Genomic DNA, 22,228 nt, shown 5'->3' with positions numbered 1-22,228 from the left:
GCTAGCTTTTTGGATTAAACTTAGTTTATGTATAAATATTTTACGCATTTGCAATTAATCATTTTACTGTTTTTTTTTATAAATTTCGATAGAGTTAGCTTTCCCGTATCAACTCTTGCTGAAAAAATCTCCGCAAAGTCATGTTGACGTGACTACTCTGGGCCGTGTTCTGACATCCTTTCATTTACCAATACAGCTGTCGCTTTTATGCCATGATAAAACAGGTGCTGCTTGCTGCACACAACAAACACATGTTTCAGGCCTTGTGACTTCTTCAATATACTTACTTGTGTGTCATTTCAACAAGGCAAATAGTCCACATTTTTCAAAGCTCGTCATAAGAAAAGGGAGAAAGAAGTTGTTGGCAAAATTAAAAAGAACGTTTAGAAGGATAAAAAACATTAGAAAGCGTTGCAAACAATTCCTTGCATATTTCAAAGTCAAAAATCAATAACAAAAAATAAAAATATAAAACAAACTAGTCTTTTTAAACAAAATAAAAACAAAGCGTTTTGGAAAATAAAACACAAAAATTCTGAACATTCATAATATTTTTTGCTGTAGGAACTGATTTTTGAAAAGAATATTTTTTTTTGATTCATGAAAAAAATAAAAACAATTTCAATTATTGACCATGTATCATGTAATAAAATAGAAACAATGACAAAATCTTCCAAATTTACACAGAAAAACGCTAGAAATTATTGAATTTTGATATATTTGATCATTTTTATCTAAAATTTTTTTTTGACCCTGTTTTCCACAGTCCAAAAAAGTCAAAAGTATCCTTATTTGAATCCCCAAAGACGACATTTTGAGAAAGCTGGGTACAGATCTTAAAAGTTTGTTTTGATATAAATATATTTATTACAAAAGAAGATTATTTTTTTTTTAAATTTTCGATTTTCTTTCTTTACAGGATATTAATGTAAGCTACAAATTTCAATGGGAAAATTAAATAAATGCGGGAAATATTGTAAATTCGCGGATTTTTCTTTTTATCATTTCACGGATTTTTTATGGATCCAACTACCAGCTGATCAGAGGTCTGCTAGGAATCAGCTGATTGTCTTGCCCCCCATCCCCATTCTTCTTTCCCCACCTCCATTTCGTAATATTTTTGGGGGTTCCAGTGGCAGTGTGAACTTTTTTGCCATTCTTACCGTGTTTGTGTTTGTCGTGGTGACTTAAAAAGTGATTGAGTCGGTCGTGAAAAATGGCCACCATCACTCAGGTTCTTACTAAACAGGTATGAAAATTCAATTTTACGTCGAGTTTATGGTTTTGGTTCGATTCCCACTTAAAATTCGACCTTTAAATATAATTTCCACGAGTTTCCATGAAGACTTGTCAAATTGAACTAATTTTTTGATGACAGCGGGTTATAAATGTTGTTTATTATCATGAAATTAATGACTTACTTATATATTAACTAGTCGTCTCACCCCAACTTTTTTTTTTTATCTGAGGGCGTGGTATATCAGGAAATTGAATAACATAACTCTATTCCAATAATTTCAACAGTCTACACAACGTTTGGAATTCAAAGAAACTTGCTCTGAAAACAAAAATCAGACTTTACAACAGTAATGTGAAATCAGTTCTTCTCTATGGAGCGGAATGCTGGAGAACTGTGAAAATTGAAACAAATCAACTTAATGCATTTCACAATAGCTGCCTAAGAAGAATTTGCAAAATATTCTGGCCAAACAAAATATCTAACCTTGAGCTGTATGCTAAGACCAAGTGCAATAGTATTGAAGCAGAAGTGAAATATAAAAGACTAAGGTGGCTAGGACATGTGCTCAGAATGGAACAAAATAGGTTTCCAAAAAAGTGCTTAAAATGGAACCCCACCACTGGTAAACGTAATCGGGGACAACCAAAAATGACCTGGAGGCGGAGCACTGAAAAGGACCTCTTTAATTTGGAATTAACATGGGGAGAAGCTGAGAAACTTGCCAAAGACAGCAGGAATTCATGGAGGAACAAGGTGTCCGTATTCTCTGGCCTTCACAGTCAAAAAGAGAGATGCGTCTGATGATGATGATTCCAATAATAAAGCTAGACATTTGAGATTGAAGTTTTTTTTTACAATTTTTAAAGTATAACAACCTAGCTATTGGGATTGACATTTTCCGAGAATTTTAGCACTTGATGATTTTCAGATTCTATGAAAGTTGTAATAATACAAATTGATTAGACATATTAAAGGGAGGGGGTGGAATTGACACTTTTTGAAACCCAAACCAAAAGTCGATCAAAGGAACTCCACTAAATAAAAAATTACAGCTCTGTGAAATGACATGACAGATGCTTTATAGAGAAATTTATTTTTGCCTTTTCTACCCAAATTAGACAATTTTCAATCATATGAGATGAACTTTTTTTTCATAAAAATTTTCCTTATATTTTAATTTGACACTTGTTTTATTTCAAACATGTCAATATTAAAATCACAAGTGTCAAGTGCAAATATATTGTACGGCATCACACTTTTAGTTAAACCACACTTCTCTTCTCCTGCATTAGCAGCCTTTCACTTTCTGTCGTTTCCTATATTTGCGCGCATTTGGTGAGAAAATACAGCAGTTTTCGGCGGGAGCGGCGGTTCCGCCGCCGTTTCTTCACAGTTCCATATTATACCTCTTTAAAGCAACTGCCATTTCAAATCTCAGAGCTGTAACTCTTTATTTAGTCGAGTTCTATTGACTTTTAATTTGGGTTTCAAAAAGTGTCACTTCCGCCTCCCCCCTTTTATTAAGCTGAGTTGCATGTACGTAAATAATAAAAGATTTCCCTTCATGAAATATACGATTTTTAATACAACTAATATTACTTTCTAATAGTTTGTTAAAGATATATTCAATTACGAATTCAAGAATTGTTTTAGGCTTCGAAATATCATTTGAACTCCTTTTATTAGGACAATTAAATTCTAATTATCATTTAAATTTTTCTACGTCTTTTTCTTTGCTTACTTAATTATAAAAAAAATGCAGATTCTGTATACGAAATATGAGCTGAATTGTTCACGTGATGCACTTTTATCGGCCATTTGTAAAATATACTAGGTGCATGTTTTACGTTAATGATTAAATTGCCTTCGCATTTGATCTCATAATATACATTTTAATAAAATGAAGAATATTTTTGCATTAACATTTCATTATTGGGACGGAACAAGTAATTTTATGTTTGTAGATACATGGAATATTAATATCATATTATTCCAGAGCTGGATCTTTAAATCATTTTAGTGGTGAGCCAGATCGGGGTGAGCCAACTTTCCACCAATGAGAGCACAGCATTTTATGTAATGCCGCGCTGTGATTGGCTGAAATTCGGCTCACCCCGATCTGGCTCACCATTAAAATGATTTAAAGATCCAGCTCAGAACAATATTTAATTTATTGCAAAATATATTGCAAAGATAACCTATTTTTGATTAAACCAAGGGATCCTAGAGATAAGACGATAATAGTTTGACAGCAACCTATCAGAATTCAATAAAGTTCCCAAAGATTTTGAGCCAATGAATAAGTTAACGTAGTTAATAAGTTATAAAACTTTGGTTATTAGCGTAATTTTAAGTCGAATGCCCCTTCATTTTCCAGATAAAACCTATGAAAACATTTTTGATTAAAACTACAATATATATTCATGTTCAGGTGTCCCGGGTCCGCCTGGTGACAGAAGCCAGATGCCTGCACACAAGTCCAGTGGCATGCGTTGCCATGTCAAAATTCGACAAGGGATCAGAGATGCCATATCCAAAGTAAGTTAGAGATAAGGAAGACAATATGCAAAAGAGCTAAACTCTTAAAATAAGATGTATAGGATAATTTTTTTAAATAGGCAATTTAAAAAAATATAAAGCCCTTTTAATTGTCATTAAAGACTTTAAGGATCCATATGTTGTTGGATTTAAAAAATCTCATTATTTATAATGGTCATTGTAAAATAAAAGAATTTTAAGGTATATTTTATGCTTAAAAAATGTGTTTCCTTTTTTAGATTGGTGAAGAACCTAGAAGTTGTTAGGGCAAGACTTAACAGGCCCCTCACCCTTTCAGAAAAGGTAAATTATTCCTTAGAACATTTGTTATGTAAAAATGGGTATTTCTCCTGAAACGAACGAAAAACTAAAGCCCCCACCCCCTTTTTAGTAGCGAAGCTACTCTATAATTCGAAATGTCCGTCCGTCCGTCCGTCCGTCTGTCCGTCCGTCTGTCCGTCCGTCCGTCTGTCCGTGTAAGACAGAATAGGGGAAACGTGATTTTCTCGGCTCCTATTAAAGATAGACAGCTGAAATTTTTTGACAACATTCCCATTATTAAGGAGCACAATTAACTATAAAACATCAAGAGCGGTCGGACCCCGTTTTGGCAGGTTTTAGGCTATTTTTGTATGTTTCACATTTTTCTCTATATCTTCAGTGTTTATGGTCCGATTTTCAAAATTTTTTCAGTTATAGATATGAGAATTAAATTTCCCGTCGTGATATCAAAATTAAATTTCCTGTCGTTTACAGAAAACAACTATGACAGCTACACTGCCATTTTGCAGGTTTTAGGCTATTTTTGTATTTTTCACATTTCCACCATATCTTCAGTGTTTATGGTCCAATTTTCAAAATTTTTTCAGTTATAGATATGAGAATTAAATTTCCCGTCGTGTAAAGAAAACATCCATGACGGCCAGACTGCCTTTTTGCAGGTTTTAGGCTATTTTTGTATTTATCACATTATTCTCCATATCTTCAGTGTTTATGGTCCGATTTTCAAAATTTTTTCAGTTATAGATATCAAAATTAGATTTCCCGTTGTTAAAAGAAAACAACCATGGCTGTCAGACTGCCTTTTATCAGGTTTTTGGCCATATATTTGTATTTCCCCATATATTTGGTGTTTTTGGTCCAATTTTCAAACTTTTTTGGAATAAATACACTTTAAATCTACTTTTACGTATTTCCATCCACGATTTTTTGTGCTTCGCTACTTATGGATGTTGTCATCCTTGTTTTCAATTTATTTGAAAGTTAAAGAAAAGGTTTATTAGTGCTTAACATTTTTTTCAGTGTAGTTTAAGTTATATGACATTATTATTGTTGAAAACCGGTTTTAAGTAGATATTTAGGAATGCTAAAATTTTATTCACTTGAAATATTTGTTGCTCCCCTTTGTTTACTTCGTGTACACATCTTAATATACTCTTGAAATTACTATCTTAGTTTAACATTTATTTAATTGAAGCATTTATGGGATATTTTGTGTTTCACATGATTATACAAAAGATAATTAAGAGTTTAACTATTTATCACCAAAAACTAAAGTTTCGTAATATTTGTTTTTGAAGGGCTAATATTTTTTATTTTAATTATTTATTAATATGAATAAATTCGGTGATCAATAAATCTTAGAAAAAAGTGTATATTCAAATTTTAATATATAACTTTATTTAGGTTTTATATTCTCACTTGGATGACCCCGCAGGACAAGATATTGTTCGTGGAGAATCTTACCTTAGACTAAGACCCGACAGAGTTGCTATGCAGGTTCATATCTTTTTATCATATTAAATTCTATTACATTAGCAACTGCGCCCCTAGAGGCCTAACTAAGTTTAGAAATAATTTTTTTAGCTATGCCAAGATCAACTGTTTCTTATTCATGTTTATATGATACTGACGCCGCCAAGCGACTTTTGAATATTATTTTGGGGGTACTTTTTGGGTATTTCTCGTGGACGGATGGTGGTAGCCTCAGCAAAAATAATTTAAAACCTTCCTGGACCTATAAGAAGCTTCACTTTAAAGGAGAACCTAATCGGTTCAGTGGTTAGCGAGATCCTTCGCCACAGACAAAGAAAGCTTGATACTTTATATAATAGGATATCTAAAACGACTTGACTGTTACATCTGTGTTATTACTTATATGGTACATTCCAGGTTTTAGGCTATTTTGGGTATGATTGGGCCAGATTCTAAATTGAAAATAAATGGGATGTTAAACGTAAACTTTATCTTACATATTTGTCATTGAACTATATAAATGTAATTAATGTATAGTAAAATCATTACCTAGGTAACTTGCGTTTTTTTACGCAATAAAAATATTTTAGGATGCCACAGCTCAGATGGCTATGCTTCAGTTTATTTCTTCAGGTCTACCCAAGGTAAAAATAAATCTTTGTATATTCAAGAAAAAGGGGTAGTTGCACGAAATGCTTTTAAACTGTAATTTAGAAAACTGCATATTTTTTAGATCTATGGGGCATATTTATTAATATCAAGACTTGAAAATCATATTTTTGTAAAATATGCAAATTAAATGAATTTTCGCCCCCCCCCCCAAAAAAAAAAAAATGAACTACCATTTTTCGTTTCAACTTGTTTACTCGTGGTTTTAACTTATTCCCATCAATTAGAACATCGGAAATTAAATACTTTTACAATAAGTTGTTTTACCATAATTCAAGATGTTTTATTTTCGTAGGTCGCTGTACCCTCCACCATCCATTGTGACCATTTAATCCAGGTAAAAAACTAAAATCTTTGTATTTATCAAAAAAAAATCAATTAACTGATGTATAATAAGTTTTCTCGTATTCATTCGAATCCGGTGGATAGGAACTGGTTCTCATCCATACGAAAAAACTATGTCTAGCATCGTATTATATCCAGTTTTCTACGAATATAGAAATATACAATCATAAGATTGAAACCAGTTTTTTTAGCCCGGCACCTCGGGGCTAAAAAAAAACTAGTTTTAATCTTATAATTGTATATTCTATATCCGCGGAAAGCAGTTTATAATACGATACGAGAAATAACTATTCTATAATTTATCTTACCCGTGGACTACTTATTTTAGATAACAAAGACCTTGTACTGCTATTACACGTAAAGTTGAAATATTTAAAGTAATAAATACAAACTTTTCGCTAAATATCGTGGTTTCTAACAAATGTCTTTCAGTTGGAATGTTTTAGTTGATCTTTCAACGTATACAATGTAAAAAAAATATTTTATTTTCTCTCATAATATTAAGTACCTACCTATGCAATGCATATTTAAAGAGTCAAAAAATAAGTAATTGACTTATAGATAACTAGCAGCTTCGCCCCTAGCCTCTAGGGGCTTTGCCCCAAGATATGATAAAAAAAAATGAAGTACCTCTGGTGCTGCAATCACCACATTTTACATTAACTGCGTAAAAAAGAAAAAAAATTAGGGGGATTTTTTTGTTTTTTGGGTTGGGGGTGTCCCATCCCTCAAGAAAATAGCTTTTAACCACCACAGGACCAGTAAATATATTCCCTGAAGATTAGAATCCAATCGGTTCAGTGGTTACTGAGATCTTAAGGGACAGACAGACATCAAGCTACTTTGTATTATAGATATTAATTTTTTGTAGGCCCAAATTGAAGGCAAGCAAGATTTGGCCAGAGCTAAGGACATTAACAAGGAGGTCTACAATTTCTTGGGTAAGTTCTCTTAAGTAATTCTCTTTTTGAAACCAAATTTAACTAAAAAAGAGACTTATTGCACTTGGATTTGGCGTGACAGTTGCTTTCAGAAGGTACAATGTGGAACTGCTCGTTAAAAACTGCTGTTTCCCTTTTATTACCTATTCATAAAAATTTGCCTAATAGTTTCAGTTGACACGTGACTTAACTGATATTGTTTTTATATATTTCAGCTACTGCTGGTGCCAAGTATGGAGTTGGTTTCTGGAAACCTGGCTCTGGTATTATCCATCAGATCATCTTAGAAAACTATGCTTTCCCAGGTACGCTAAATCGTCTAATTCACCTTAAAAATAGATCATATAAATGTTACTAATAAAAATGCGGAAAAGTCCTTAGCTGTTTCTAGGGGCACTTGAGGAATGGGGGGGGGGGGGGACGACCCACCACTATCAATTTTATTTTCAAATTAAAAAGTATTAGAGTTTTTAAGTTATTTTTCCAGGTACAATTTTTCTTGGTGTTAAGGAAATACTCTCCCCCAAGATAGTTTAAAACCTTCCCCAAACGTTCTATTTTGATAACTCAATAATTTGATATGATGACCACTGCGCAAAAGTTCAAATTTAAAAAATCAGCAATTCCTGAAATGCCATTGCTGAGCTGATAATTCTATGATTTTACTAATAATATCTGACAAAAATATGAATTCCATTAGATGATTTATTAAAAGTGGGTTTGATATGAAATGTTGCTTAATCTTAAGGTCTGTTGATGGTCGGAACCGACTCTCACACCCCCAACGGCGGTGGTCTTGGCGGTCTTTGCATTGGTGTTGGTGGCGCTGACGCTGTCGACGTCATGGCAAACATTCCATGGGAGTTGAAGTGCCCCAAGGTTATTGGTGTTAAGCTGACTGGCAAGCTGGCTGGATGGACTAGCCCCAAGGACGTTATCCTTAAGGTAGATATTTTTGGTGGCTTTCACTTTTCTTTTAAAAAGTGAAAATATTGAGGGGGGGGGGGGTTATTATCTTTGCCTAATCCTTTCTGGGTTATCCAGAACCCAATAAAATCTAAACGTCTAAAGTAGGTAATAAACAAACAAACGAACGTCGAACACCTCCCCCCATAATTAATGTTTACTAACCATGTTATCTTATTCGTTGGTTTCTTGTTCCAAACAAGTAGAGTCTCAACTTTACAAATAACAATTTTGATCTACAGAAGGGGAAATTTTGTTTATAATTATTGGGTTTTTGTCACTAATTTATCGTCCATTGTCGTATCCCTAAAGATCCCTCCCTAGTAAATAATAAGTAGTTTTAAGTTTCAAAATATTGGTATAAATGTTAACTCGTAACTAAAACTTTTTATGTTTAGGTTGCCGGTATCTTGACCGTCAAGGGCGGTACCGGTGCCATTGTCGAATATTTCGGCCCTGGCGTCGACTCTATCTCTTGTACCGGCATGGGAACCATCTGCAACATGGGTGCCGAGATCGGTGCCACCACCTCTGTGTTCCCCTTCAACGGGCGTATGGCCGACTACCTGGTGGCTACTGAGCGCAAGGGTATTGCTGACCTGGCCAGCGAGTATCAGGGAGCTCTTCTCTCACCTGACCCCAACTGTCACTATGACCAGGTAATTTTGTTTTTGATATGATACGTAAGCGTGCAAAAGGGGATGTAATATGTGTCTATACCTCACTCAAAACTTAAATTTGTAAGGCCTTTAACTTTTTTCTTTTGAATGCTTTTTGCTTAACATGTATCTGTTTATTAAAAGAAATTTGATCAATGATAAGAAAATGAATGCTTGCGTTTCATGGGTATTCGTCAATTTTTAGTCTACTTGTCTAAATTCTCCTATCTAACATCTGTGTTATAAAAAAATGGTTACATAACAATTTTACCAGAACTCTTTTTGAATTAATCTGTTATTTATTGCCTCTGATCCGAATTTGTGAAAAATATTTAAAATTGTTGACTTTTATTTAATAGTTTACCTGAAAAATAGGGTATTTTACATTCATACAATTACCTATCAAACATTAAAAATAAAATTTTTTCCTGTAAAGTTTACTTCAAATGTAAATAATTTTATAATAAAGCCATAGTTTTTCTAATACTACTAGCTTTATTACTGAATTTATTATTACTTGGATCTTACACCAAATTATCATGAACTCTAACAAAGTGAAATTTGTAGCTGACTAAAATAACGATCCTTTCCATACACCGCTTTATCTCTCTATCCTTTATTCATACTGGATAAACTAATTGACAAATAAATAATGTCCATGTTAGCAACCTAAATCGACGACAATTTTTCCCTGTCATAATAATATCCACATATATTCTACATCCATTGCTTTATTTCAGGTTATCGAAATTGACCTGAGCACCTTGGAGCCCCACGTCAACGGTCCCTTCACCCCCGACCTTGCCACCCCCATCTCTAAGCTTGGTGAGACCGCCAAGGCCAACGCCTGGCCCCTGGAGGTCAAGGATGGTCTTATTGGATCCTGCACCAACTCTTCTTATGAGGATATGAGCAGAGTTGCTTCTCTCATGAAGCAGGTAAAGTAGTATATGATTTAATGAATTTTATGAATAATGTCTGTTTGACCTATTGTGCTCCGCTTTTCAGGGAACATTATGACTGGTCGTATGAGGTTTTAGGAAGGGAGGAGTAGGTTGCGCTAAAAATCCGTAAAGGTTATAAGTTAAAAACAGTAGTAGAACGATAAAAATTTATGTTCTTTTAGTTCTTTTCAATAAGAAATACACATGTTTATTGTAAATTATCGTTTTACTAGTATTTTTAAGCCTTAAAACTCACACCTTTACGGATTTTTAGCGCAACCTACTCCTTTCTTTATGCATATCATTATCTACACTAATGTTAAACAAAATTAACCCTTACTATAAATTAAAAGTATTGGTTGAAACGTTCAAACACTGATAGTTAATGAACCAATCAATCAAAATATTACTAAAGTCTTACAAAATGTTTTTAAGCCAACTAATAAGATAGATAATTTGATAACTAAATTTTGGGCACTAGTGTAATTGCCAGTACAATTTTTCCTTCCTTCATGGAATTAATATTAGTATTGTTTTATTTTTCGATCAAATATTTGTTTATGTCAAGCTGTAGTAAATATCTTAACTAACACCCTCCATTATTTTAGGCTTTGGCTAAGGGCCTGAAGTCCAAGGGAACCTTCTACATTACCCCCGGATCAGAGCAGATTAGAGCCACTATTGAGAGGGATGGCCTCGCTGAGACAATGAGAGAATTCGGAGGTAGGTTTCTTGTGGAATCACTGACGTGTACAGGTTTTTGCATGGGGTGTGACTTTTTGTCCAAAAACATCTCCAATGGCTACATTAGAGGTGGTGGGATGGGTGTAACTAAGGGATGAAGGTAGACACTACTAATGTTTTGTCAGGGAATATACGTGCTAGTCATGCAAAGGGTCTAGACAGGGGCCGTGATTCAGCAAATTAATTCCATTTGAAATTGCCGAAAATTTGGATAATTAATATGGCGTAATACTTGTTTGTGCTTAAACTAAATACAAGGGGGGGGGGGGGAAGTTGGTTGAGGGAAAATTTTCATTTACAATTGTTTGTAAGAATTCTGGACCCTTGTCTCTGGGTTTCAGGTATTTCATTGGAAGTGGGGCACCCAAGCATAATAAATCTGATCATTATAATAAGTTTGATCATTTTACATAATTCAGATGCTTCTCTTTTATAACTTGAGTAATCTTATATTTGTATGTTGATTTTAAATAAATGTCATTGTCTAGGTATTGTGCTGGCTAACGCTTGCGGCCCCTGCATTGGACAGTGGGACAGACAGAACGTCAAGAAGGGAGAAAAGAACACCATTGTCACTTCTTATAACAGGTATCATAAACTCCTGGAGGGAGGGGACATTGGGCTGTTTATTACACTAGTACCCATATTCTTCTTCGTTGGCTTAACAACTTTGGGACTTTTATTGAATTTTGATAAGTTGATACATTGAGTTGAGTGTCGAAACGTTTCAACCACTATTTGCAATCTACTAAAGGGGTAATTTTCAGTATCATTATTTGGGATGTACATCAATTTATCGTCCATTGCCTCATTCCTTTTAGATCCCTGAGAAAAAACATACGCCGCCTTTTTTGGGTTGTTTAACTCACTATTTTATAACCCTAAATTTTAATTTCCAGTCGTTCTAATGCAATGTTTGTAATAGTTAACTTTTCTTAATATTACGATAAACTTCATTTTACCTGAGAAACCTTTTGACAGACAATCATGGTCAAGATTTAATTTTAAAATGGTCATTTTTTATTATTTATTTAGAAACTTCACTGGACGTAACGACGCCAACCCCGCTACCCATGGTTTTGTCACCTCCCCCGAGATGACCGTTGCCCTTACTCTCGCTGGTATAGTATTTTAATAATAATATATGCATACCTAATTAAGGTTGATTAATATGAAATCAAGAATCTAAAACTTTATTTTTATGGTCACTTTTACAAAATCCAAACTCAATTTAGATGAAAAATCTGATAATTTCAAACTAAGACTTCATTACAAATATTATAGGCAATTTTTTAGGTTGAAATAAGAAGTGCTTTTTACATAATTTTTTTCATTTCCCCAAGTTAAAGTTTGAAGTGTTTACTCCCAAAGCACATATTTTCCTATGTTTAGCTAACTTTTATTTAAAAATCAATGTATATTATATATATTTTTTATTTTCAGGTACCCTGGACTTCAACCCTCTGACTGACAAATTGAAGGTAAAACTTTTCTACTTTATTAAGCAAATCATTAACAAACAAAAAATGAGGTTCATATTAGAATAAGTGTACCTAAGCAAAAGTTCTACCTATTTTATTATTTCATCACTTCAATGATTGTTAATACCGTGTAAATTTTATGGCTTTCGGGACCTACAATACAGTGGTTTCTAAAATGTCTGTGTTTCCGTCTGTTTGTAACCACTATTTAAATTGATTTTGATATTATAGAATAAAGTTTGTTATTTTAACAAAATCAGTGAAAAAAATCTTACAATTTTTATATTTTTTTTTAGGCTGCTGACGGCAGCGAGTTTGTTCTTGACTCCCCCTACGGTGACGAGCTGCCCCAGCGTGGATTTGATGCTGGCGAGGACACATACCAGGAATGGATGTAGAATATACATGGATATTAAAGCAGAGGAATAATTGTCAATTTAGCTTGCTAACACGGAACGCATTTATTAGTCAGTCATTTCATCTACTAGTTGAAGGGGAGGGGTAAAGGAAATGAAAGTGTGTAATCGTTCTTTTAGCCTGCTAAAAGTATCACCTTATTAGAGAACATGAAAATCTGTTGTAATATCCAAGTAATAATACATCCATAATACCAGGCTCCTCCTGCTGACGGATCTGGCGTCGCTGTCGATGTCTCCCCCACCTCAGACAGGAAATAATGCATTACTTCCACTGAATATACTTCAGGAAGGGAGGGGATATTGGATTGTAAATCACATTGGTACTCAAAGTTGCATGAACTTTAGTAATGGAGAGGACAGTTAAAATTAGATTGGCTAAAATTTAAAGTCATGTTATATTTTTCTCATATTCATTCGAATCCGGTGGATAGGAACCGGTGCTCATCCATACGAAAAAACTATGGGTAGCATCGTATTATATCCAGCTTTCTACGAATATATCCGCGGAAAGCCGTTTATGATACGATGCGAGAAATAACTATTCTTTAGCTTAAAACCAACTTTGGGTACTTGTATTAATTTTTTATTGGTTGGTTCCAAACTAGAGCCCAAAATTTTTAAGAGATAATTTTTTCCTAACGAAGTTTTCTTTTATCATTGTGAATGTATACCTATTATTTTTAATTTATATATTAGCTAGATTTGTGATTGGAGGTGCAGCCAAAAGTATCCATACATCGAAAATGATATTTGTTTCATTAGTTAAAAAATTTATTTAACTTTAAATATAAAATCTCGCTTTGAAACTTTTGAAAATGATAGATACAACTTAACTAATGATCAAAAATCTACTGAAGTATGTAATTTTGATACCTAAATTAATGTGAATATAATGCGTTACCTACCGTACAGACTGCAGCTGCTGAGCCCCTTCTCCAGATGGGCTGGTACTGATCTGGAAGACATGAGAATTCTCATCAAGGTAGAATAACTCATATTTAAGATAATTACGTCCAAAATATTCTAAAAACTTATTATCCTTTATTTAAGACTAGTGGCACTTTAAGTACGTAACACTTCTATGTTGCGTTTAAGTCTCTACGTAAAAAAAATTCGTTTTTTTGTGATTTCGCTTGGGAGGGTGGTGATACAATAGTTATAAACCTTCCCGGGACCTATGAGAAGCTACCCTGTTAATGAGAACCCGATCGGTTCAGCGGTTAGCAAGATCCTTCGGTACAGACAAACAGAGATATCCTGTTACTTTATTATAAGGATTTTGTTTTATGACAAATTGCAACTAAAAAATTAATAGATTCCTATTATTATATAATTTTTCCTTGTATGTATTGATTAGGAATTACAGCACATTTATTGTATTTTAGATATTTGACCAACAATAGATTTGTAATAAAAAGGCATATTATTGTTTTCACTTCTTCCAATAATCCAAATTTTTTTTAATGCTTTCTCGTCATTTGTATGTCCCTTGTTAAAAGTTCTATTAACCAAATAAATTGTTCTTATTTTCTTTCTGCTCTCGATATTAGAAAAATTCTTTAAGTTATGAAAACTAAAAGTTTATAATAAGAATTGAAAATTACATTTTCCCCAAACCAATTTTGACTTCTTTTTTCTTTGCTAGGTTAAAGGAAAGTGTACCACCGATCACATTTCAGCCGCCGGACCTTGGCTTAAGTTCAGGTATAGCTTTTAAATAGAAGGGAAGAAATATTATATAGAGCCCTTTCTTCATTAAAAAATGATTTTTTCCTAATTTAAATTTCAACCGATAATTTTATGTTTAAAATTGCTCTGTTTATGAGACAAAAAGTTATGTCGTATAAAACAAGGATTATTACATCCATAAGTAGCGAAGTACAAAAACATCATGGATGGACAAACAAATAATGTGATTTTAAAAGATGTTCAGTGGTCATAAAAAAACAAGAGAAAGAAAAGAAAGAATGATAGATTGAATGACGATTAAAGATAGTTCTGAGGTGGATTCTTAAAAAAAAATTGCCACACTAATCGCGTAGTGGGGCAAAATTGTTTTCGTGAAAAATCCACCAAAATCAAATTAAAAATCTACAAAAACTAAACAAAATCTTAGAAGGGTTATTAACATAAGATTTTATTTAATTTTTGTAGATTTTGGTGGATTTTTCACGAAAACAATTTTGCCCCACTAAGCGATTAGCTAGACAATTTTTTTTTTAAGAATCCACCTCTGTACTGAACTACCTTTGGTAGGTGTATCCTCACTAAAAGTCAGCACTGTATCATAAATAGCAGCCGAGAAAATTACATATCTCAAATCATTACAGACAGACAGACAGACTAAGTTAATAATTAAGTATTTTTGCTATTTAATTTCTAGAATTTGATATTATTTTAGAGGTCATTTGGAGAACATCTCTAACAACCTTCTGATCACAGCTATCAACAGCGAGAACGAGGAGATGAATAAGGTAGGCATTATAAGTCAGTAGCGGCAGTAGATGCCTCTAGAGGCATTTGGGGTAAAATCGACCCATTACCCCTTTTATATTAAAATTTTTATAAGAATAACTTAAAACATTTTTTTCTAATGTGATTTCTCTTGGAAGGGTGGTGTTACCCTACACTAAAATAATTATGGACCTTCTTAGGACATATGAGAAGCTACTTTGTAAAGGAGGACCATATTGGTTCAGCAGCTAGCGAGATTATTCGATACAACACACAGTCATTCTGTTACTTTTATATTAAAGATCAACTAATTTCAAGGGAAGCTGTTTTATCATTATTCTATTCATATTTCTGGTGGTAGCACAAGTTTGTTGTTACTCAGGTCTTAATGAACACACAGAAATAAAATTTACTACTTCAGGTGGAGAATCAAGAGACCTTGAGCTTATGACTGTTCTTGAGATCTTAATAACCACACAGACATAATATTTAATACTTCAGGTTAAGAACCAAGAGACCTTGAGCTTATGACTGTTCTTGAGATCTTGATAACCACACAGATATAAAATTTACTAATTCAGGTTAAGAACCAAGAGACCTTGAGCTTATGACTGTTCTTGAGATCTTGATAACCACACAGACATAATATTTAATACTTCAGGTTAAGAACCAAGAGACCTTGAGCTTATGACTGTTCTCGAGATCTTGATAACCACACAGATATAAAATTTACTAATTCAGGTTAAGAACCAAGAGACCTTGAGCTTATGACTGTTCTTGAGATCTTGATAACCACACAGACATAATATTTACTAATTCAGGTTAAGAACCAAGAGACTGGAGCTTATGACGCTGTCCCCGAAGTTGCCAAGCAGTACAGAGATAACGGTTAGTAATAGTTTTGAACAAGATCCTTTTTATAGTAGCGGAACATAAAAATATCATGGATGTACTGTACGTACATAGTACATATGGACAGAGTGATTTAAAGAAAAGATTTTCTGTTGATATAAAAAAGTAAGAGATTAGGTAGGTATGCGCTAACTCAAAATAAATCACGAAACACTTTTTAAAAGTATTTTTCTTTTGATGCAAAACCGACGGACCAAATTAATTGGATGCTCATTGTTACAGGGAATCTTCACCAAAAATTTCTGCTGTCTATATTAAATAGGAGCCTTGAAAATTTAATTTCTCCCATTGCGCTACGGACAAATAGAATGAGAAAGCTAACTATTAAGTAGCCTCGCAATTAAAAACAACTCTAAAATGTAGATTGCTTATTGGCTATGTTTTTTTTTATATAAAATACTTTAGTCTAGTAAAGTAAATCTATGACTTCCTTGTTCTTGCTATCTTACTATCTATATATCCTAATATTATAGGTATCAGCTGGGTAGTTGTTGGAGATGAGAACTACGGGGAGGGTTCCTCTAGGGAGCATGCTATCTATCTATCTATCTAATATTATAGGTATCAGCCGGGTAGTTGTTGGAGATGAGAACTACGGAGTGGGTTCCTCTAGGGAGCATGCTATCTATCTATCTATCTTATATTATAGGTATCAGCTGGGTAGTTGTTGGAGATGAGAACTACGGAGAGGGTTCCTCTAGGGAGCACGCTGCTCTGGAGCCAAGATTCTTGGGTGGCAAGGCCATTATTACTAAATCTTTTGCCAGGTATTTATCTAAAACAAAATCGGTGTTTTTTTCGGGTTCTACCCCCATTTGTATAAACAAGAAAAAATTAAGCGGGATAGGTTTTTTTCTAAACCCAACCCATTAAGTCAAAACCTGACTCATATATGGCAACCCTCTTTTCACAATAAATTTCAAAGCATTCAAACGGGTTTAAATTTGAGGCTTTAACGTGGCTGACGCGCGACTACTAAACCATGGTTACTATTGACTTCTAGTATGCAAAATTAAAACTTTTATTTCATTGAATAATGTTTGTAGAATCCACGAGACCAACTTGAAGAAGCAGGGTATGCTCCCCCTGACCTTCGCTGACAAGGCTGACTACGACCTCGTCAGACCAGATGATAAGATCTCCATCATGGGACTACAGACTTTCACACCTGGCAAGGTAAAATACACAGATTTAGTAGCAAACCTACTCTACAATTATAAATGTCTGTCCGTCTGTCTGAAAGAATCCATATAGAGGAAACATGAGCTTCTTCGTTGCTGTTTCAGATAAATGGATGTAGAATATACGTGGATTTTTTGGCAGGGAAAATAAATTTGGTAAATTTTGCTTGCTAATATGGAACACGTTTATTGGTCAGTTCGTTCATCCAGTTGGAGGGGATGGGGTAAAGGGGGTGAAAGGAAGGAATCGTTATTTTAGCCAGCTCCAAGTTTACCTTTATTAAAGGACATGAAAATATGGTGCTAAATCCAAAGTATATCCATTTATGTCTGTCTGTCGGAAAGAAACCGTAAACGGTTGTTGTTTTAGATTTACTATTGACTTTTTGTTAATGATGCGCCTTACCAAAAAGCACCCAGTAAAGGGGGGGGGGGGGTTTAATGCAACCATCTCGTAATCAATGTTACTAAATGGCACTTATATTTCGAATTTCGATCTAAAATTTTGCATGATTAATCCTTGTTAGGTCTATTTTCTCTAAGTCGAACAAAAAGTTGGAAAACTAACGGCTAATGGCTGGCGGCTCACCCGTTTATCCATTTTTTGGTATTCTCAATGCAAATCCATCACGAAACACATCTCCACATAATACTCTTTGCTGCTCCAAAACGTTTTCAAACGATTCTAGCCGGTAGTTGCTGGTACTAGAAATTTTAAAAAATCTAAGTGTCATTTATACATTGATTACGAGATGGTTGCATTAAAAACCCTTATTTAACCTGTCTGTCGGTCATACTACGATAGACAAATTTACTAATTTAAGTTTGTTTTACTTTTTCTCCATTGTTGGTAGGATTATAGGTCTTTACATGAACACGAACGCATTTGTAGTCTATTTTCAAAGACACCAGTTTTCATGAAAACTATTCTTGTTTAACGTTTATTACTTTTTCCTCCTGGGGTTTGTATGTCTGTACACAAAGACCCCAGTTTTCATGAAATCTAATCTTGCTTCTTTCTAGCCTCTGACCGCTGTGTTGAAGCACTCTGACGGCAGCAGCGACACCATCGTCTTGAACCACACATTCAACGAGCAGCAGATCAGCTGGTTCAACGCCGGCTCTGCCCTCAACAGAATGAAGGTATGTAATCCTATTATATAAAGTAGTAAGTGGTTTTTGTCTGTCCCGAAGGATCTCGCTAACCGCTGAACCGATATTGTTCTCCTTTACAGGGAAGCTTCTTATAGGTCCTGGGAAGGTTTCAAACTATTTTTGGAGAGGGTGTCTTCACCCCCCCCCCTTAAAAAAAATTAATATCTTTTTACACTTTTGAACACAAATTTAAAATCGGATGAGGTCGACTTTTCAGAAAATTAATTAAATTTGAAATTGCTGAAAATTTGGATACTTTTTTTGCCTAATGTTGGCGTCAAACTTGTTTTGTGCTGTAACTAAAGGGAAGTGATTAAGAAGGGGTAAAAAGAAAATAAGTTGTGGGGATATTTTCACTTTGAATTGTTTGTTAGAATTCTAGTCCTTTGTTGTCTCTAGGGGGTTACTACGGATCAACACATGCATATTAAGTTAAGATTGTTTTGATATCATTATTTTTTCTTGTTTTTCATGTTATATTTCTTTATATTTTAGGAGGTTATGGCTGCTTAAGCAAGAATCTGTTTCAAAATAAAATAAATGAAATTTTTAACATCAAGTACAATAATAATATAGATTATTTTAATATTTTTTGTTGATATTATGTATTAACATTAAAAAAAACCTTTAGATAAATTACAAAACTTTGTTTTAATCACAAAAACATATTCATATATTAATTTTATCCCATTATCTTTAATCTTAAATGTGATTAATACAGCTTTCAAAATTAAAAAGTTAGGCTAAGATTCATATTTGTTAAATTATTAATTTTAAATAATAGAAAAGATGTCATCATTTTCTATTCTGGCTCTTTTTAAACGTTAATGGTTTAACGAATTAAAATCTTAATCTGGGGGATTAATTAAATTGGGGGGTAGAATTTTTTGTTTTGTTTGTGCCTCGTTTATAATCTTTGTAGTCCGTGTATCTTGTTAAGTAATTCGGGTATTAAATGACAGAAATAATAAAAATGTTGTAATTCTATGTATTTTCCATATTTAAATATTTATATTTACATAAATATAAAATGTGCATTTGTAATGAAAAGTTCCATATTTAATAGCGGCACTAAATAAATAATAAAATATATAATTATAGTTTTCTTTTTTTAGTAAAGCTATCCTATAACAATGGATATAGGATATACGTGGATATATTATTGACAGGGGAAACTTTGTCTTCAATTTTGCTTGCTAACATGGAACTCATTTTTTGTTCAGTTAGTTCGTCAAGTAGGAGGGGAGGGGATGTGGTTAAAGGGACTAGATTAAGGGTACCGTTATTTTAGTCAGCTGCGAGCATCAATTCGCAATCCGGGGCAACATTCATTACACTGTACTTTCCGCGGTTTCAACATGAATAATAGTATCCTTGTTAAAAGAGAAGTATTTTTATAATTAGGGTCCTACCGTCCGCTCGTAACGGCTAGCTCTTTTCGTTAATTTAAACAGGTTAATTGTCCTATCGATTTCAAACTTTGCATGGTGATTCCTATAACAGTTAGGTAGGACTTAGAAAGCGTAGCAACTCTATAATTGTTACCAGAAAGTCCATACGTCCATTTAAAACATGGTGATTTTTTACTATTATAACAAATTTTTGTATGATAAAATTATCTGATTTTTTGAATACTGATTCCTTTTACAACAAGGTACAATCTTATAAGCAAAGCATAAGTTCTAAATGTATAAATGGAATAATACACGGCACTGTTGTTAAAAAGAGACTATCCAAGGAAAAACACACAGCTCAATTGTAGGAATATATTTCGATTAAATCACATCTAATCCTTGTCAACCTGCACAAAATTAACCATATTTCATATATTTACTTTTTATATATAAGTATGTCCTTAAATAGTATCATGTATTTAATTTCTTTTGCAACAAATTTACTAACAATTTTGTTTAGTTTTGAGCAATAATATTCTGCTTATTCAGTTCTGACACTCGACAAGTGTTAATGTTCGTTTGTACTTCCATTTCAGAGCTTCGCTTTTTTGGATGTTGTTATCCTTGTTTTACTAGAAAATTAATTTGGAAAAAATCATGAAACTTATGTGTTTTTTAGTTGTCATTGGGGGACAACGCATCGTAAAATTAACAACCCCTCCATTTGCCCTCTAAATATAATTTTAGAATTATTTCGCTTGTTGGTTATTTTATACTCCTGGGTTAAAATTAGTAAAAGGTTATTTCATGAAAGTTTAAATACAAAGATAGGACACTGGAAATTAAAAGTCTAAAACTTCATAGAGTACATAACACTTAAATTTTAGGAAACATTCTGGTAGGAAATCAGTGATGCCAGTTCATAAACAGCCAAACCTGCATATTCAGTGTCTACGATGGAAGGTAGCATGAGGAACAAATTACATGGGATACTTTAAAACTAAGTTCGATTTATCAGACAACAGGTAAGAAAATTTTTAAGTTTTTTAAATTGGACGAAATTATGTAAAACTATGTTTGCTATCATTTGGGAACTGAACTACCTATAATTGTAAGGAGAATGTAAAAAACTTGTTGCATTTTGATAATTTAAATACATTAAATTAGGTTTGAAGTATTGTTGAATATAGATATAAAATACCATTTTCTTAGAATGTTTTTTCAAATTGACTAAAGTGCGTTACAAAATTAAAACAAAATTTGGGTACTCAAACAAATAGATAAATTTTTAAAAAAGTAGGATTTTAATTAATTTTAAAAGCAAATTATACCTAATTGTGTTTTACTTTTCCAAGTTGCATTTGTCGATAATTAAATTTAAACTTGATATCTGGATATCAAATGTAGTAGATGAATTTTAAAAAAGTAGAATTTAAGTAATTTTAAGAGTATATTATACCTAATCGTGTTTTACCTCTAAGTTAAAGAAACTAGCACAAAAAGTTCCCTATACGTTGGCATTAAATTCGTATATTGATTAATACATCCTGTAGGTTCAAAATATTAATTGAGATTTTAAAAATAATCCTAGCATTATGAATTTCAAAAATATTTGAGTTTCTCCTTTGGAATAAATGAGTTATTTATTTATGAAAATGCTTACAGAATGTTGTAGTAATTGCACGACATATAATAAAGCCATAAGTAAATTTCTGAAGATCAAAAATTAAAAAGGCTAGTTTAACAATGCATGGGTAGTAAAATGTACATTGCACTCTGTAAAAATAATAGACTGGAATTGTTTACTTTTTGATTTTTATAAAAAATGTTCATTTATAAATACAGACGAAATACCTATTTGATCTAAAATATTTGTTAAGAATACATCTTATTGATATGAAAATGGCATAATGTCAAAAATCGAGAATTATATAAATTAACTGGAATTCTAAATAATATGTACCCTATTTTTAATGGTTTGGGACAATTGTATACTTGACACGTTAAAAACATTTATATATATAACAGACACGCCTGTTTTATATTCTTTGTTTAAAAATCAAAAGTTTCGTTTCCAAAATCTGATTACAGTAAGAGGAATTTTAGACCAAAATATACCTACCTGATTATGGTGAGTTGTTGCGTTAAATTCGTTGTATGATCATTGAATTGAATAAGAAAAAGTTAAATTCTGTCGATAAAAAGCTAGATATTCAAAATAACAGTGTGAATAGACATGTTGATTTTGTATATAGTGCTTTGGGCAGATGTAATGATATTAAAAATGGTGGTTTAGCACAGAATGTTAAAGGGAAGAAATTAATTTAGACTTGAATGAATGAGAATGGATTGGTGCATTACATGAAGTAAATGTAAAATTGAATCTTTATTTTTTTCAAAAGTTACAATTTTGATTAGCATTTAGATAATG

The 22,228-nt window shown here is 32.9% G+C and overlaps 1 protein-coding gene across 3 annotated transcripts; it reads left to right on the top strand.

The window, feature by feature from the left end:
• The first annotated feature begins 1,080 nt into the window (after positions 1 to 1,080).
• mAcon1 (Mitochondrial aconitase 1) lies at positions 1,081 to 19,498 on the top strand. Of its 3 annotated transcripts, XM_080170509.1 has the most exons (25): positions 1,081 to 1,249; positions 3,672 to 3,778; positions 4,018 to 4,081; positions 5,465 to 5,557; positions 6,124 to 6,177; positions 6,498 to 6,539; positions 7,419 to 7,488; positions 7,704 to 7,793; positions 8,237 to 8,433; positions 8,853 to 9,113; positions 9,854 to 10,051; positions 10,666 to 10,780; positions 11,290 to 11,389; positions 11,837 to 11,922; positions 12,245 to 12,282; positions 12,579 to 12,669; positions 12,898 to 12,952; positions 13,614 to 13,683; positions 14,347 to 14,405; positions 15,103 to 15,175; positions 15,977 to 16,043; positions 16,717 to 16,834; positions 17,114 to 17,243; positions 18,272 to 18,391; positions 18,899 to 19,498. In XM_080170509.1, the coding sequence occupies exons 1-25, from the start codon at positions 1,217 to 1,219 to the stop codon at positions 18,914 to 18,916; spliced, it is 2,349 nt and encodes a 782-aa protein (XP_080026635.1). In that variant the 5' UTR covers positions 1,081 to 1,216; the 3' UTR covers positions 18,917 to 19,498. The 3 variants fall into 3 exon arrangements, with proteins under 3 accessions (XP_080026635.1, XP_080026636.1, XP_080026637.1); XM_080170510.1 differs by lacking the exons at positions 16,717 to 16,834; positions 17,114 to 17,243; positions 18,272 to 18,391; positions 18,899 to 19,498 and adding an exon at positions 16,541 to 16,635; XM_080170511.1 differs by lacking the exons at positions 15,977 to 16,043; positions 16,717 to 16,834; positions 17,114 to 17,243; positions 18,272 to 18,391; positions 18,899 to 19,498 and adding an exon at positions 15,657 to 15,701.
• Positions 19,499 to 22,228: the final 2,730 nt, after the last annotated feature.

Source organism: Acartia tonsa, chromosome 8, assembly GCF_053477335.1.
Source record: "Acartia tonsa isolate MP-2025a chromosome 8, ASM5347733v1, whole genome shotgun sequence".
In the NCBI taxonomy this organism is placed as follows: domain Eukaryota; kingdom Metazoa; phylum Arthropoda; class Copepoda; order Calanoida; family Acartiidae; genus Acartia; species Acartia tonsa.
This window is presented reverse-complemented; position numbering and strand designations above follow the sequence as displayed.